The sequence below is a fragment of the Nelumbo nucifera genome, chromosome 3 (genome assembly GCF_055504915.1).
Source record: "Nelumbo nucifera cultivar China Antique chromosome 3, China Antique-T2T, whole genome shotgun sequence".
NCBI lineage: Eukaryota > Viridiplantae > Streptophyta > Magnoliopsida > Proteales > Nelumbonaceae > Nelumbo > Nelumbo nucifera.
The window spans coordinates 5442313-5459916 of NC_142651.1; the positions used below are offsets into that span (position 1 = coordinate 5442313).

At 37.6% G+C, this 17604-nt stretch overlaps 1 protein-coding gene across 9 annotated transcripts in view; it reads right to left on the reverse strand.

Annotated features, from left to right (window-relative positions):
• ZEU1 (P-loop containing nucleoside triphosphate hydrolases superfamily protein) overlaps positions 1–17604 on the reverse strand; it is a 45605-nt gene that overhangs the window by 17322 nt on the left and 10679 nt on the right. For 8 of the 9 annotated variants that reach the window (XM_088900944.1, XM_010252523.3, XM_010252524.3 and 5 more), the window contains 4 exons: positions 14806–14967; positions 14219–14554; positions 8702–8813; positions 8499–8558 (listed from right to left, as the gene is read on the reverse strand). In XM_088900944.1, the coding sequence (XP_088757070.1) occupies positions 8499–8558; positions 8702–8813; positions 14219–14554; positions 14806–14843 (546 nt within the window). In that variant the 5' untranslated portion in view covers positions 14844–14967. The remainder of the gene's footprint in view (positions 1–8498; positions 8559–8701; positions 8814–14218; positions 14555–14805; positions 14968–17604) is intronic. The other variant, XM_010252529.3, reaches the window with a different exon arrangement.

Genomic DNA, 17604 nt, shown 5'->3' on the forward strand with positions numbered 1-17604 from the left:
GGCCATATCATATGCCAACCATGGGGGGTTACAGGTACTTTATCCTTTTTATTGATGATTATTCACGTTACACTTGGATTTATCTCATGAAATCCAGGGATGAAGTACCAGCTATTGTGAAAAATTTTCATGAACTCATCCTCACCCAGTTTAATACTCGTATCAAAATATTCCGCTCTGACAATGCTAAGGAGTATTTTGAGAGAACCCTCTCTCCACCTATCTTGAAACTTTTGGGTTTATTCATCAAAGTTCTTGTTCCTACACTCCACAACAAAACGGGGTGGCGGAGAGAAAGAACAGGCATGTGGTTGAGGTTGCCAGATCCCTCTTGTTTGCATCCCATGTTCCTGTAAAGTTTTGGGGAGATGTTGTTCCTACTGCTACCTTTCTGATCAACCGTATGCCCTCCAAGGTCCTTGGCTTTAAAACTCCTTTTAGTCTTCTCTTCCCGGATGAGGATCTCTTTTCTCTTCCTCTCCGTATGTTTGGGTGTACTTGCTATGTGCATATTCATAGTCACCAAAGGCACAAGTTTGAACCTAAGGCTCATAAGTGTGTGTTTCTGGGATATGCCTCCACACAGAAGGGTTATTGCTATTTTGATACAGTTCGTGGCACCCGCTTTGTATCTCAGGATGTCACCTTTGCCGAGTTGACTCCCTTCTTTAGTATTCCTCCTGAGGGGAAGAAATTTGATGAGCCCTTTGCTGTGTCTCCAGTCGTTCCTCTTCCCATCCCTTGTGAGTCCGATCATGTGCAGGTTGTTTCCACTCCTTTAGAATAGTGTCTTGCCACTCCCATCATACCTAAGGAAACAGATCAGCCCTCTACTGACCCATCTCTGACTGTCCCAGACCTTGACCTTCCTATTGCTCTTCGCAAGGGCAAGCGGAAGTGTACAGCCCATTGTATCTCCAAACACTTATCTTACCGCCTTCTCTCCCCTTCCTACTACTCATTTCTTGCCATGTGATACCCAGGTCTGTACCGGAAGCATTATCTCAAGCTAAATGGAGGGATGCTATGATGACTGAACTTGATGCATTGCATAAGCACCATACCTGGGATATTGTGGACTTGCCAGAAGGGAAGGAACCAGTGGGTTGTAAATGGGTGTTTACCATTAAGTATCACTCTGATGGCTCTGTTGAGAGATTTAAGGCTCGGTTGGTTGCTAAGGGTTACACCCAAATGTATGGCATTGACTATCTTGAGACATTTGCTTCTGTTGCTAAGATGACTTAAGTCAGGGTTTTACTTTCTCTAGCAGCTACTTTTGACTGGCCCCTACACCAGTTTGATGTTAAAAATGCCTTCCTGAATGGAAACCTGCATGAAGAGATCTATATGTCTCTACCTCCAAGAGTGTATGGGAAAGAAATGAAAGGCAAAGTGTGTAAACTACAAAGATCTATTTATGGTCTCAAACACTCTCATCGGGCTTGGTTTGAGAGATTTCGGGTTGCTCTTGTCTCATTTGGCTACATTCAAACACAATCTGATCATACATTATTCTTGAAAAAAAAATGACTCTCTGGTGACCTTCTTGATTGTTTATGTTGATGACATTGTGGTCACGGGTAATGACATTGAAGAGGTCAGCAAACTAAAAGGATTTCTCAACTCTAAATTTGAAATCAAAGACTTGGGAGATCTTCGATATTTCTTGGGCATTGAAGTTGCTCGATCTAAGGATGGTATCTTCATATCTCAGCGCAAATATGTCCTTGATCTTCTTGTTGAAACTGGTAAACTTGGCGCTAAACCCATCTCCACTCCCATTGATCCTAATCATAAGTTTTCTGCCACAGATGGTGAACTTTTTCCTGATAAGGGAGTGTTTCAGAGACTGCTTGGGAAGTTGTTATACCTTTGCATGACTCAGCCAGATATTTCCTATGCAGTAAGTGGTATTAGTCAGTTTATGCATTCTCCTAGAGATACTCATCTAGCTACTGCAAAAAGGGTTCTGTGCTACTTGAAAGGTACTCCAGGGAAAGGTATTATGTTTGCTAAGCATGGTCACATGAAGCTGGAAGCCTTTACTGATGCAGATTGGGCAGGATGTATTGATGACAGAAGGTCCACCTCTGGTTATTGTGCTCTATTTGCTAGGAATGTTGTGTCTTTGATGAGTAAGAAACAATCAGTAGTTGCTAGATCCACAGCTGAAGCAGAATACAGGGCAATGGCTCATGGTGTGTCAGAATTACTATGGCTACGATCCCTTCTAGAGGAATTAGGGGTGGACTATGAGAAACCAATGATGCTCTATTGTGACAACCAAGCTGCTATCAACATTGCACATAATCCTGTTCAACATGACAGAACTAAGCACATTGAGGTTGATAGGCATTTCATAAGAGAAAGAGTCTCTTCAGGAGAAGTTTGTTTACCATTCATCACATCAAAAGAGCAATTAATTGATATCTTGACCAAGGGAGTTCCAAGGGGGAAATTGACACACTATATAAGCAAGCTGGGCATGATTGACATCTATGCTCAGCTTGAGGGGGAGTGTAAAGAGACTGGGCCGAATGGGCCCTAACAGCCTCTCTTGTAATATCTTTTATTTTATGTTGATGGGCCACACTTAATGGGCCTGTTATTTATTCTTGTTTATTTCCTTTATGTAACTGCCAAGCTGGCTGCCCACTTAAGGGCATACTTGTCATCATTAATTTTTAGATCTTATTAAAATAGGGTTAGAGGAGAATGGAGAATTAATTCGACTCCTTCTCTTACCTCTTCTCTTCGCCATCTTCTCTTATACAGTTATTCAGACCTGTTTTATTCTGCTAATCACTGAATTTAAACTTGATATTAGAGGACTGATCACATCTCTTCCTTTCACCATTTGTTAGGTGATTTAGAAAGAAAGGAACCAAAGAATGAAAGAATATTTAAGTTTGAAGAAATTTTTGCTGTGGTAGTGCAGTTGTGAAGATGCTAACAGCTTTTTCATGCACTAGGCTTTAAATAACTTCAATGGTTTTAATTGCATAAATTTTGTTTTTAATTGGCTCATGTTTCAGGTGTAGAGGTTGCCCTAGTGTAAAGTTTCTTTTTGGATTTGGGCCCTTTCTGTATATCTTTACACTTTATGCATTAGTTTTGCTTATTCATCAAGAAAACAAATGAAAATATTTCATAACCAGCATACTACTGTGCCAATAAGAAGTCAATTTGTGATAGTTCTTGTTGGACTATTTGAAAGTGTGCCAGGCTTCTCAGCTGTCCAATATGGGACCATAAAGTTCATGTTATGCAAACCACGACAACCTGATCCAAGAAGTAGGAAGCAGGGTAAAACTGCTACTTTCTCATTCTTATAAAAATGGTACCCCAAAATCTCCATGACACCTAAGGATTTGGAGCACTAGGGATCCCTGGACCAATATACCTCAATTCTGGTCCCAAGAGAACAATCTTGATAAAAGGAAAAAAAAAAAAAAAACAACTTCGTGGTCAGAAAAAATCATAAAGCATGTCTCCTTCACAGGATACACTGGAAATATAAAAACCATCAGTCCATGCATGCAGTGATCAAATTATACGTCAAAAAACAGACACCCAATGACAAAATCTGTGAACTAACAGTCCTGAATGGGGTCCATTAGACAGAACAAGGCTACAGATCCGAGCTCAGTCATTTGGTGCTACAAGAACCTCTCAAAGAAGGCCAGCTGGTTATTAAGAAACATGAATGTTAGTATACAGTGGGTTGGCAGGTCTGCCAACGCTATGGCAGATTATCTTGCTAAACAAGGGGTTTTGAGGGAACATTTGTACTGGGCTACCTTGTAATCTTGATCTATAGTGCTATGTGATTTTCACTTTTTAAGGGGGGTCACACCTCGTGCCTCTCAGTAAGATGATTGAAACAGTTCTCATATTGTCTTAACAAAATTCCTCTTCAATTATCAAAAAAAAAAATCCTATTTTTAATAACCTCAAGGATAATCATGATAAGAAGATATGATCCTCATAGCCCTCTGGCTCCTTTCCAGATTGGTCCTATTTCTTCTGGTTTCTTCCCAGCTACAAGGTCTAGTTTCGGGTCCAGTTAGCAACCTTAGGTAAATGCCTAACTATTGATAATCTAAATGGTAGACGGATGTCTGGACAACATAGATTGTATGTTCTGCTCCAATAGCTGAGAATCAGCTAGCAATATATTCCTATGTTGCTCATGGACTTCACCGTGGATGACCTGTTGAGGAGTTGGAAAGAGATAGCAAGTTCTGCCCAGATTAAAAGGGTCACAAGTCCCTCTTGGATACCTCCCCCCTCGGGCTTCCTAAAACTGAATTTTGATGGCAGCAGCCTTGGGAACCCAGGCTTGTCAGGTATTGGGGGAGTTTTCAGGAATGAGGAAGGGATTATTTCAGCTATTTACTCTGGCCCTATTGGAGAGGGTAACTCTATTAGGGCTAAGATTTTTGCGGCATTAGAGGGAGTTCAAAGAGCAAGAGACCTAAACATTAGGAGACTGATAATTGAAGGGGACTCTCAGGTGGTGGTAAGATGGCTAAAGGAAGACAAGATTGCAACGTGGAATTACAGCAACAAAAGAAAAAGGTTTAAATGGTTGGCAAAAGATATGGAGATAAACACCCAGACTTCTTGCCTATGGCTAAGGAATGGTGGAGTGAAGAATTGAGAGAAGTGAAATGGGAAGGGGTTAGATTCCACAAAAAACTAAAAAGGTTGAGAGGCAAATTAAAAGAATGGAATAAGGTTCACTTTGGAAGAGTGGAGGAGGTAAAAGTTAGATTATTGGTTCAGATTGAGGAGTTAGATGCAAAAGAATCCCAAGAGATAATGGATGAGCAAGACAGAGAATTAAGGAGGAAACTGAAAAAGGAGCTAGAGGAGACTTTGTTGAGGGAGGAGATTTCTTGGAGACAAAAATCCAGACATAGTCAAAGAAGACTTAATTGGAGTATTTAGAGAATTTGAGCATAAAAATTTTGTGAGTCCTGGAATCAATGCCACCTTTATAGCCTTAATTCCCAAAAAGATTAATGCCAGACACCCCAAAGATTTTCGGCCAATTAGCCTAGTGACAAGCATTTACAAGATTCTGGCAAAAGTGCTCTCTAGGAGGATCAAAGTTGTTCTCCCCTCTCTCGTTAGCCAAGCACAAGGAGCCTTCATTCAGGATAGACAAATTATAGATCAGATCCTTATTGCAAACAAGAATGTGGAAAAGATAAGGAGATCGGGCAGGAAAGGATTTGTTTGCAAACTGGACTTGGAGAAAGCCTATGACTTAGTGGATTGGAATTTCTTGCTGGAGATGTTGAGAAGACGTGGCTTTGGGGATAAATGGTGTAACTGGATAAGAGGATACTTACACTCTTGTCGTTATTCAGTGCTAGTGAATGGGATGGTTAAGGACTTTTTTCCAACCAATAGAGGCTTAAGACAAGGGGATCCACTCTCTCCCTTCCTCTTTACACTTATTGCTGATGTTTTTAGCAGGATGATTTCCAAAGCAAATGAGGAGGGCCAAATAAAGGGATGGAGAATAGGGAGCAGAGGCATTCCAGTAACTCACCTTCAGTTTGCTGATGATATTGTTATTTTCTGTGAAGGGATTGAGTTAAGCAAAGTGGAGAACCTTAAGATCTTAATATGTACCTTTGAGAGGGTCTCCAACTTGAAGGTAAATCTTGATAAAAGTTGTGTGGCTGGAGTAAACTTGGAGAATAGGGAGATTGAATCCATTGCAGAATGCTTAGGTTGCAACATTTCTTCTTGGCCTTTGACATACTTAGGACTACCCTTAGGAGCCAACCCTAAAGAAAGTAGTTTCTGGGCCCCTATTGTGGAGAAATTTGATAAGTGCTTGGGGGCTTGGAAAAAGAATTACATTTCAATAGGGGGTAGGCCGACTCTAATTAAGGCTACACTTGCCAACCTTCCAACCTACTTCCTTTCTGTGTTCAGGATTCCTCTAAGGGAGGCTAAGAAATTGGAGAAGAGAATGAGGGACTTCCTATGGGAACCAGGAGAGGTGAAAAAGGATCACTTGATCAGATGGGAGATAGTTAATAAACCAAAGGGAATAAGGGGGTTTAGGGATAGGGAACATAGTGTTGAAGAATGTAGCCCTTCTAGGGAAGTGGCTATGGAGATGGCCCCGAGAGAGAGAGATTATGGCATGAGGTGGTGGCAAGCATTCATGGTTGTGCAGGAAATGGTTGGGATTCCGGGATATCTCGTCGAGTTACCCTTACTACACCTTGGAAGGCTATACATGGTATTCTCCCTCACTTCCTCAGATTCATCAGGTATGATGCTTGTTCTGGTAATGCTATTCTTTTCTGGGAGGATATTTGGGTGGGCACTCAACCCCTCAAAGATTGTTTCCCTTCGCTCTATTCCATTTCCCTTTACAAACATGAGCCAATTGCAACTTTTCTCCCGAGCCCGTTAAACCCCTCATCCTTAAACTAGGACTTTGGATTTCGTAGAGGGTTAAGGGATGGTGAGTCGATTTGTGTTATTGAGCTAATTCATTTACTAGAATCCATTTGCTTGGACCCCACTTCTTCTGATCAACGGATTTGGACTCCTCTTCCAAAAGGCACTTTTACTTGCTCTTCTTTCCTAAAATCCCTCAGTTCTAACCCCTCTTCCCAAGGATTCCCTGTCAAAGAAGTCTAGGCGCAACCTATTCCCCCAAAAATTGTTGTATTCTGCTGGGAAGTCTTCTATTGGAAGATCAATACTTTGGAAAACTTATAGAAAAAGAGACCCTACGCTTTGTCTTTCCCCAAATTGGTGTTCCTTGTGTAAGGCCGAGAATGAGGACTGTGTCCATTTGCTGATCTCTTGTTCCTTTGCTACAGCTATATGGAGGTGGAGCCTTTGTCTATTTGGAGGTAGGTGGTCTCTGCCTTCTGATTTAAGCTTGTTATTCATCCCATCTGTCTTTGTTTGGCACACTAGAAGAGGTACGGTTATGTGGAGATGTGTCAAGGCAGCCACTCTATGGACTCTTTGGGAGGAAAGGAATGCATGAATTTTTTTAGAGAAGGAAAGAGGGTTAGATGAAATGAAGGATTGTATCCTAACAAGAGCAATCCTTTGACTGAAAACTGTGGATATCTTTGATGACTTCTCCTTTGATGATTTGTGGAGAAATTGGCTAGTAATAGCCAACACCTCAACAAAGAATGATAGAATTCTGTCAGAATGGGTTCCGCCTTTGGAAGGTGTCATTAAGCTAAACTTTGATGGAAGCAGCCAAGGCAATCCCGGGCCTTCAGGTATAGGGGGTATCCTGAGAAATAAGGACAGCAACATAATTTCCCTATTCTCAAGACCGGTGAGAGTGGGGGATTCCACAAGGGCATAAATACTTGTTGCAGTACAAGGAATTCAGATCGCCAACCAGATTGGGGTGGAGCATCTCCTAGTTGAAGGGGACTCTCAGGTGGTAACCAGGTGACTCCTAAACTTGGATACCACCATTTGGGGCTACAAAGATCTCATAAAAAAAGTAAAGTGGTTAACCAGCAATATGAGAGTTGAGGTAAAATGGGTTAGTAGGTCTGCTAATTCTTTGGCTGATGCTCTAGCCAAACAGGGGGTTTCTAGGGAAGTTCTTTTTAGTGCTTCTATGTAAGTTGTTATTAATTCGGAAATCTGTACTTAACTAGCCTGGAGAGGTTGCAACTTGTACCTTTCCATGAGGACTTTGTACTACTTTTATTGCTGATTTATAAAATCATTTCAATTATCGAAAAAAAAAAAGATATGGAGATAAAATTCAACTGAGTGAAGAGATCTGCTAACTCATTTGTGGATGGGCTAGCAAAGCAAGGGGTGACTAGGGATTCTTTGTTGTGGGCTCGATTTTAATCTTGTAATTTTTTTTATGGTTGCAGGAGAGTTAAGATAGTTTACCTCCCTCTGCTTGTATGTATAATTCTTTTTAAATCTTAATGAAATTCCATGTTATTTATCAAAAAAATATATTTCTATGTTGCTAATCTTCTGTTTCCTGATTTCATGCAGAAATTCAGATTCAAATGGTGCTAAGAGTTCCATAGATGTTTTTTTTTTTTCGAAGCTGGGTCTTGTGGTCAAACCATCTGAACCAAAAGAAAAACATTCATGTTCAAGAACAAAATCAGCACAGAAGATACAATTTTCAGTAAGGCTTGGTGCACACTTAGATTGTGACTGGTAATTCAAAAAAGTTTCAGGAAAGCTCCCTATGAAGCCTTTTTTTCCCTCGAGATTGATGGTTTATTCATGAATAGAAACACTTGATAACACTTGTTATGCATCCCCACTGTAAACAGTCGAATGGTAAATCCAGTGCTAAGGTAATAACTCTTGCCCATACAAATTGACACCTTACCTCCCCCTTCGCCCCCACCCCCCTTCCACACACACACACAAATAGATAAATAAGCATGATAAGAGTAACTAAAGGATACCTCTGCTGGTTTTTTTTTTTTTTTTTGATAAATTACCTCTGGTGGTATGTTGAGGTACAATACTAGATCTGGAGCTAGCAAACCCATCTCTGGACCCTTAAAGAAGGGAAAAGAAGAGGGAAAAAGGGGAAAAAAAAAACTTCTGTAAGATTAATAAACTGAAAGAAGTCTACTGCTTTTGTAAGAATTTGAGGGTAAAGTAAGGTTTACCCTTTCTTTGGTATTTAACTAAGTTTTACCTTACACCATTCCACATCAAGTCCTTTGGCAGAAGAGAATGCCACCCCAGAATAAGAATAGCGGTCAACTAGAAGGGTTGTCCCACTTCTTAGTTTCATCTCCATCAGTGACCTGCAAAATATCTGATGCTTAAGTGCTACTTCTAAAACCATCAAATTATGCTTCTCTACCTATACATCATTGTTGGTTGTGAACAGTTAATTACAATAAATTTCAGCTGCGGCAGATACATGCATATACAAGTAGGGGCCAGGGCTGTCAATAGTTTGGATAGACCTAGTAGACCCGAACTGAACCAACCCAATTACATAGGGGCTAGGGCTGTCAAAAGTTCAGGCAGACCCAAACTGGCCCACTGGCAGCAGGATATATACAACAAGACAGGATAGAGATTCAACTTTTGTGGGCCTAACCCAAACCAATCAGGCACAGCCCAAGCTTTTGCACAGGTTGGGTTTGATTTTCAGGCTTGGGGTTGGGAATAACTGCATATACATTATATAATAATGTGTATAACTGTGTATACATTACTGTAAATATGTTATTAGATCCAAGCCCATATTTGCATGCCATATACTGATGACTCTGACATTTCAGACACATAACCATGACTAAACAAATCAAAGTGCTATGTTGGACCCCATGGATAACATCTAAAATGACTGAAATACCCCTACTGACTAAATATACAAAAACACAGAAATTTTCAGTTTTGACTTGTTTGCTCCTGCATCATATACAGTTCAAAAATGGATACGTTAGCTGTGGCTACAAAAGATGAGTAAAGACTGACTTGTATATTATCAATTAGCAATAAATTACATGTATGGCAACAAAAATCCATGCTGTATTAAGAATATAAAACTAAAACTACAATTCAGGGTCCACATGAAATGTTAAATAATACGCATACAGCATAAGAGAATAGTATATTAGCTGTTGTCAAGCATGGTATTATCAACATACAATGCAGAACATAAATTAATGCGTGAAAAGTTCAGATCTCAATTATCTTTCCATGCAAAACCCTGCTCGATCTATAACCAAACTCAATATGAGATCACAGTTATGAGCTACCCTCGCATGTTAAGAAATAATAATAGTGTTACACTTACTTTCTATCAAACCAAGATAATCAAAATTATTAATTTTCTCAGAAGCAAAATTTGTTGTTAATGCTGAACCCACAGACTCAACCAAGACATAAGCCCATAACCAACAATTTCACCTCCACTTCAAGTAAATACAGGGATTCCTTACCCTGGAGGTAAACAGTCTTCAGACCTCCATGCATGAATAGAAAGTTATCTTGATCAAAATTCGTACTAGTAAACTGCTGGGTTAAACCAACCAAGGATTTCTGAATGGTCACTGCTAATATTATTAAGAACTGAATGAGAATATATCTCAGATGGATTCTAACCTCTTTTAGATATAGGTAACCTTTTTTTATTAGCAACACAGAAAAATTTTCATTAATTATGAGAGAAACATGATTTTTTTTTCTTGATCAGAAATGATAACTTTCATTAGAGATAAATTAAACTAAAATACAGAATTCAACCCTTATTAGAAAAGGTTGATCCAATAAACCCTTATGAGAGAAACATGATTATAACAAGAAGTTGTGAAAAGAACCAGCTATAGAAGCTGTCCCAAATCAGTAATACATTTGAGCCCAAAATATATGTGTTCTATGTACCCCTTGCTTGGCTAAGCTATCTGCCAAGCTATTAGCAGTCCTCCTCACCCATTTCACTTGGATTAACATGTCCTGTGACAGCCATTTGAATTTTCTGAATTCATTCCTCAAGTGCCATGCCACCCCCTCCCCTTTAAGGCTTTAACCAGACACTTGACCACAGTTTTAGAATCTCCCTCAATAATCAGCCTACTAATACCCAGTTCTTTTGCCTTCTCAACCCCAGAAACTGCAGACAAAAACTCTGATCTTGCCACATCACCCTGCTCCACAGGGCCAGAGTATAAAGCAATTATGTTCCCCCCTTCATCCCTAATGACTCCCCCAATACCTGAGGGGCCTGGGTTACCCAAACAGCTCCCATCAAAATTCAGTTTCTTCCAACCATTTATTGGAGGAGACCAAACCTCAACAAATTCCTTTTGTCAAAACCCAAAGAGGAAAAAATAACAACTTTATGCAAAAGCAGTCTTAAAAAACATCTCCATACCCCACAGCTACCTTGAAAGGAACCCCATGCCACCTCAAGTGTGGGATCAATTAGATATAATCTGTTCTAGTATAAGGATAAACCAAATAACTGCAATTAAGTGAAAGCATGATATCATATATCTGATCATTCGGGGGGGGGGGGGGGGGCTCCCATGAAAATCCTCTACATAAGAAAAATGGGAAATATGACACCCTTTTTTTCTATGTTAAACTTCCTAATTATACTCTCTCACATAACTTTCTGGTAATATGTTATCCAAAAATAAACTCCACCACTATCCAAAATATGCATAAATTTGACTAAACCTATGCATCAATCAGATCGTCATTCTCAACTGTAGACTTTCCCAACAATGATTTGATGCTTATGAGAATTGTTATTGAAAAGCTTACTTTGTAACCATAGAACAACCTTTTATTAAAGTGTCACCCACCCCAAACACCCATTCACCAAGCAAGTCAATCACTTGCTCATATCTATACTATATATAAAAGTGTGGATGTGTGAAACTATTTTTGGACTAAAATTACCCTCTATTTCTTTGTTTGAGAAAGGGTATAAGTCATTTTATGTAGTTTTAATGCCAGCTTTAACGGCTACCATAATGGTCATATTTGTGTGTTTAATCCATCTCTAATTGTAAGGGTTGAAAATGTAACTTCAATCAAGGTTCAAAATATCGATACACCCGATACACCGGTATGGGCATATCGGGCGAATCGATACTATTTTTTTTACTTTTTCTTATTTTTTTCTGAAACCGGTTCAGGGGGGCGGTTTAGGGCTCCTCTACCCCCTGAACCGGTCAGACCCCCGATACACCCACTATAGGGGTGTATCAGTGGGGTCCCGGAACGCTATGTATCGGCCGATACGTGTTATACTTAATTATTAAATTATTACTTTGAACGCTATATACTTTGAATCTTGACTTCAATTATTACTTTGAACCTTGACCCCGATACGTGTTATACGTATCGGCCGATACGTGTTATACGTGTATCGGCCGATACACCCACTATATACTTTGAACCTTGACTTCAATTACTACTTTCCACCTCATTTAATTCCCTCTCATTAAAGTCTTATACTTAATTATTAAATCCTATATTTTTTAAGTTATTTTTCACTAATAAATGCTACTAATTAGATCTATGTCAATATTTTTAACAATATAAACCCATATGTTTTAAAAAATGACTCAAAAACAAAATCACATTCTTTATCCAAGTGGTAGCTAAGCAATTCAACCATCTGAATCAAATTTATCAACCTATGAAGTCATAGTTAGGTAATAATTTTTTTTAAATAAAAATAAATATAGAAATTTACAAAAATGTAGAAAAAAAAATTAGACACATTTATGATATTTTTATTAATCAAATTAAAAAATAAGTGTAATAAACAAGAATTGTTTTTATTGATAAAGAAAATGAAATACATAATTTAGAACTGACCAAAAATGAAACATAAAAATTAATAATAAATAGTTCGACTTTTGGGTTAAATGTGTTAACCTTTAACATTGTAAATAAATAATAAAAATTAATAAAATATAAAAATAAAAAAAAATAAACATAAATTTTGCAAAAAAAAAGCATTCAGGCACATGTATAATATCTTATACTTCAGGAATTAAATCACATTCCCCCCACTAATACTTTTTCAATTATTAGTTTCCATCTCATTTAATCCCCTCTCATTAAGTCTTATACTTCAGGTATTAAATCTTTTCACTAATAAATGCTACTAATTAGATTTATGTGAATCCGGATCTGCTCCTCACAGAGCACGCCTCACACCAATCTCACAGTATGTCCTGGTCACACATTAGGAACATCTCCCTTACTTGTATTTATTATTCATGGGGAGATGTTCCCAATACAGGGTGGGATGTGGTTGTGAGGCACGCTCTGTGAGGAGCAGATCCCAACTCAATCTATGTCAATATTTTTTAACAATATATTTTAAAACTGACTCAAAAACAAAACCATTTTTTTATTTAAGTGGTGACTAAGCATTAATCAACCAACGAAGTCATTGTTAGGTAACAAAAATTTTAATATAGAAAATTACAAAAAATGTAGAAAAAATAAACACATTTATGATATTTTTATTAATCAAATTAAACAATAAGTGTAATAAATAACAATTATTTTTATTGATAATGAAAATGAAATATATAATTTAGAACTAACCAAAAATGAAATATAAAAATTAATAATAAATAGTTCAAATTTTGGGTTAAATGTGTTAACCTTTAATGTTATAAATAAATAATAAAAATTAATAAATATAAAAATACATAAATGAAAAAAATACACAAATTTTGCAAAAAAAAACATTCAGTTACATGTATAATATCATATATTTATCATACTAAATAAAAAGTAAGTGTGATATATTAGAATTATTTTTACACACAAAAAAAATAAAAAACTATAGAAAAAAGTGAACACGTCTATAATTCTATATTTACACTATTATTAACAATATAAATAAGATTGTGGAACTTTCTTTTGACTAAAATACTAATTTTTTTAAATTTAGCCCCTATTTAATTGTAAGGTTTAAATTGTAAATTGACCTACTACTTTTTACCTCATTCAATTCCCTCTATTTAAATCTTACATTTTTTTATAAATGAGCAAAAGAAAAAAGATACACCAAAAAGAGAAAACACTACAAAAAGAAGAGTCTAGCCAAGCAGGTAAGCATGTCAATGATATTTGAAACTTCACAACTCAATCCGATTATCACATATTTGGATGAGGTATTTATGTAATCAAATTTCAATTTTGCAATCTACATTTGAATAATAATAAAAAAATAAAAAATACATAAAATTTATAGAAATTTTTTGATATATTATTACCATCATTATCATCATCTAGAATTGTCACATGCAAAGCACGTGCACGCTTACTAAGTAGCCTGAAAATGTATATTTGCCTCATAAACTACTGAAGGAATTACAGAGGCAACCCTAAGATGAAAGATATGTTGAGAAGAAGAGAAGTGAGATCAAGCATACATGCTGATAGATGAATTTTGAACAATGTAGAAAATAGTATCTCTACATATTGGTACAGCAAAATCTTTTTGGGTGAGGTATAGATGTCAGGTGATTGTATTACTCCTCTCTTCTGTTTTTATTGTTCTTATTTTATGATTAAGTAATCAATGTTGGGCATTGTTTTTTATTGTTCCTTTCCCAGTATCCTTGATAGGAAGTCCCCTTTACAATCTAAAAAAAAAAAAAAACTCTGCATAAATAATAAGAAGATATGATTACTCTTTTATCAATAAAGATACAATTACCTTTTCTCCCAACGATTGGCACTGAAAAGGAGATGGATTGTCCGATCATCCAATTGTGATTTGTTAGCAAGATAAGAAGATATCATTTCACCAACACAAGTACTCCTGTCTGGAAAACGCCATGATTCAACCGAAAATCCTTGTTGTTCTAAGTATGAGAGTAGTCTAGTAGACTGTGATGTCTTCCCACTGCGGTCTAAACCTTCTAGAACAATCAAGGCACCTCTTGAATTATCACGGTTACCATTTTCCATTTGGATTTTCCTAAAAAAACTCCTGCTAGAGAACCCCAAATGGAACTTCAGGCACTTGGTTGTTGTTACTGCTCCAAAATGCCTACAGGCAAATGAAAATTTTGGAGAGAAAGGCATGAGTCTCAGAATAGTTTCAGACTTCCAGTCATTTTTCAAGTAAACCATCCATTGTAAACTTGCCAATACTTTGTTTCAGTAACAAAACATTTGGAGAGGAGTCAAGGAAGGCCCTTAAAACATAATCTAAGACATATGATGACAATATTCAATACAAGTATTTAACTGGAGATTAAAAATAGAAATCAACTAAGAGATGGGATGAGGAATACTTACAAAGGCTTCAAAGTTGTGAAAGAGCGAACATGTGTCATACCCTTTCCTAGATTGCAAAGAATGGGAGCATTAAAAGAAACAGCTATTGAGATTTACATGTGAAGCGCCAAAGGTTAACTCGCCTCCTTTATCCCTATTGAGGAGGGTGGGAAATTGAGCTGCCTAAAACAAACAACCACCTCATCATTATGCAACAAATCAACAACTTTTTAAATCAGTAACAGAGAACTTTTTTAAGAGAAAATTGGTTGACCAAATATACAAAGATAGAGAGCTCCTTTTAAAATGCACACCAAACAAAGAGTATCCATGATACAAAGACCAAGACATACCATTCCTCCCCACATGAGGACTCCCCCATTGATAACTCACTCTTTGCTACTCCATCCGTGGTAATAGTAAAGATATCAGTCCTCAATTTAATTAACCTTGGTATCTCTACCTGAACAAGCTGTCAACTATAGATGTGAAAACCTAGCTTCCCCAATGTGATTGTGCAATTTCCATGGGCCACAGGGATCTTCACACAACCAACCTAGGAGTTTAACTCCATCTTGACCCACTCAATACCCAAAGAATACATCAGAAGCCATAAATCTTCTCTCTAACAGAAACCTCTATTTCATCCAGGCCCCAATATACCGAATGATCTCACCTCCATGAGTGAGGGAGGAGGGAAAAAAAAACCATACATGTCTACATGGAGATAAACATAATGGCTTGCCAAGCTCTTACCGCTGAATAAACAGATATACCTCCAAAATCCAAATTCATCCCTTCTCAATGCAAAAAAAAAAATAAAAAAATAAAAGAATTTCCCCAATTTCAGGTGAAATTTAAACTCGCGCTTTAAATGCTTGGGGCTCTAAAGGTCCATCAATATAACTCTGATTACCCAATCTTGAAGTAATGGCCAACAATGTGCAAGCACATTGAGGTTGCTTCTTTCATCAATTACTTGCTCTGTATCAATCAAACTTCCTTCAAGATGCAAAAAAGAATTTACATAGGTTTGAGAATTCTTACTTGATATGGCACAACAGTTAGAAGAGCAGTGATACATTAATATCTGTAGATGGCCACAAATAGTTTAAATGTCGATCTTAACATGCTATTTGTTTGTTCTTTAACTCATCAAATTTGTTCTATTCTGATCTTATTTCTCATTATCCTCAAGTTGGCCTATGTAAACTTAAAGAAACTGACGTAAATAGCTACTTAAATATATTTGTACGTATTGTGGTTTGTGAGATGATTCTCCAAAAGATGTGGAATAAAAACAAAAGGCTCAGATATTTCATTAGAAATGAGAAAACGGTTAACTAGTAGAGTATCTTCCCCTCAAATATGGAACTTCTGTATGCTCCCAAGTAACCCACGACCTAATAATGTAAAACTAAAAATTAATAATAAGGGATGATCACGAAGTGCTTCAACTCAAAGGGCCAGTTTGGCTTGCGGGAATAGGGGTCTGGAATCGGAATCGGAATGGGCCATTCTGATTCCAACTGTTTGGTTGGGCGGAATCGGAAACCTAGTCCCATTCCTGGTGGAATGGCATTCCCCCATTTAAGGGGATGGCCATTCCCTTCCCCTCCCTTGGGAATGAAATTCCATTCCAGGTTGTCCCAGTTCCCATTCCGACTCTTGTCTGAAGACTCTGAACCAAACAGACTATGGGAATAGATCATTACGATTCCAGAGGATTCTGATTCCAATTCCGATTGTGAACCAAATGGACCCAAGGTAGCTGGTGATTGGGACACAATGACACGAACTATGAATTTTAGGCAACATTTGCAGAAATCCACCCACAAAATGGAAAAATATGCAGGTTTGTGTGCATGTCTGTGCTTGTGCATGAGAGAGATGCCACAATTGGAGAAGAACAAGTACTAGGAGGATAGACTCGGGGATGAAAATGCAAAAAAAAAAAATGCATTAAAATACTAGAAATGCAAACCAAACACATGCCAGGCCGAAAAAACAATTGTGAAAACAATTTTGCAGAAAATACCAGGAAATGCATGAAAATACCAGAAATTTCAGAAAAATACAGAAATTATGCAGAAAATACCAGAAATTTCAGGAAATGCAAAAAATGCAGAAAAATACCAGAAATGCAGAAAATGCATTGAATGCTAGAAAAATTACAAAAAATGCAGAAACTTTGCAGAAAATAAAGAAATTACAGAAATTTGGCAGAAAAAATTCAGGAAAAATGCAGAAAATGCATGAAAATATCAGAAAAATGCTGAAATTTTGCAGAAAATTCAAAAAAAAAGGTTGTAGAAAAGTACCAAAGTGCAGAAAATGCATTAAAATACCAGACAATTGCAGAGAAGTGCAGAAATTATAGAAATTTTGATAAAAATGCATAAATTTTGCAGAAAAAGCAGAAAATTCTGTTTCTGGTTCAAGATTGATAAGGTATCCATTGCAGTTTCCATGGACAATAACTCCTTATAATGCTGCTCCTTTAGAGCCCAAAAGAGCTGCATTAATCCTATTTCTTTCTTTTGGCTCACTTATGTGACCTGTTTTGACTCACAAGGGTGTACCATAATCTGTTGTCAGCGGCACAAATCCTGTGGTGCAACAATTCATCAATGAACCAACAACAAAGACTTATCTCAGCATTTGCAGTCAACGCACAAATCCTGGGCCAGGCCGCCAGGTCGGCGCATGTGCCAGGCCGCCAGGTCGGCGCATGTGCCAGGCCGCCAGGTCGGCGCATGTGCCAGGCTGCCAGGCCGCGCCAGGTCGCCAGGTTGGACACCATCAACTTGGCAAGTTGTT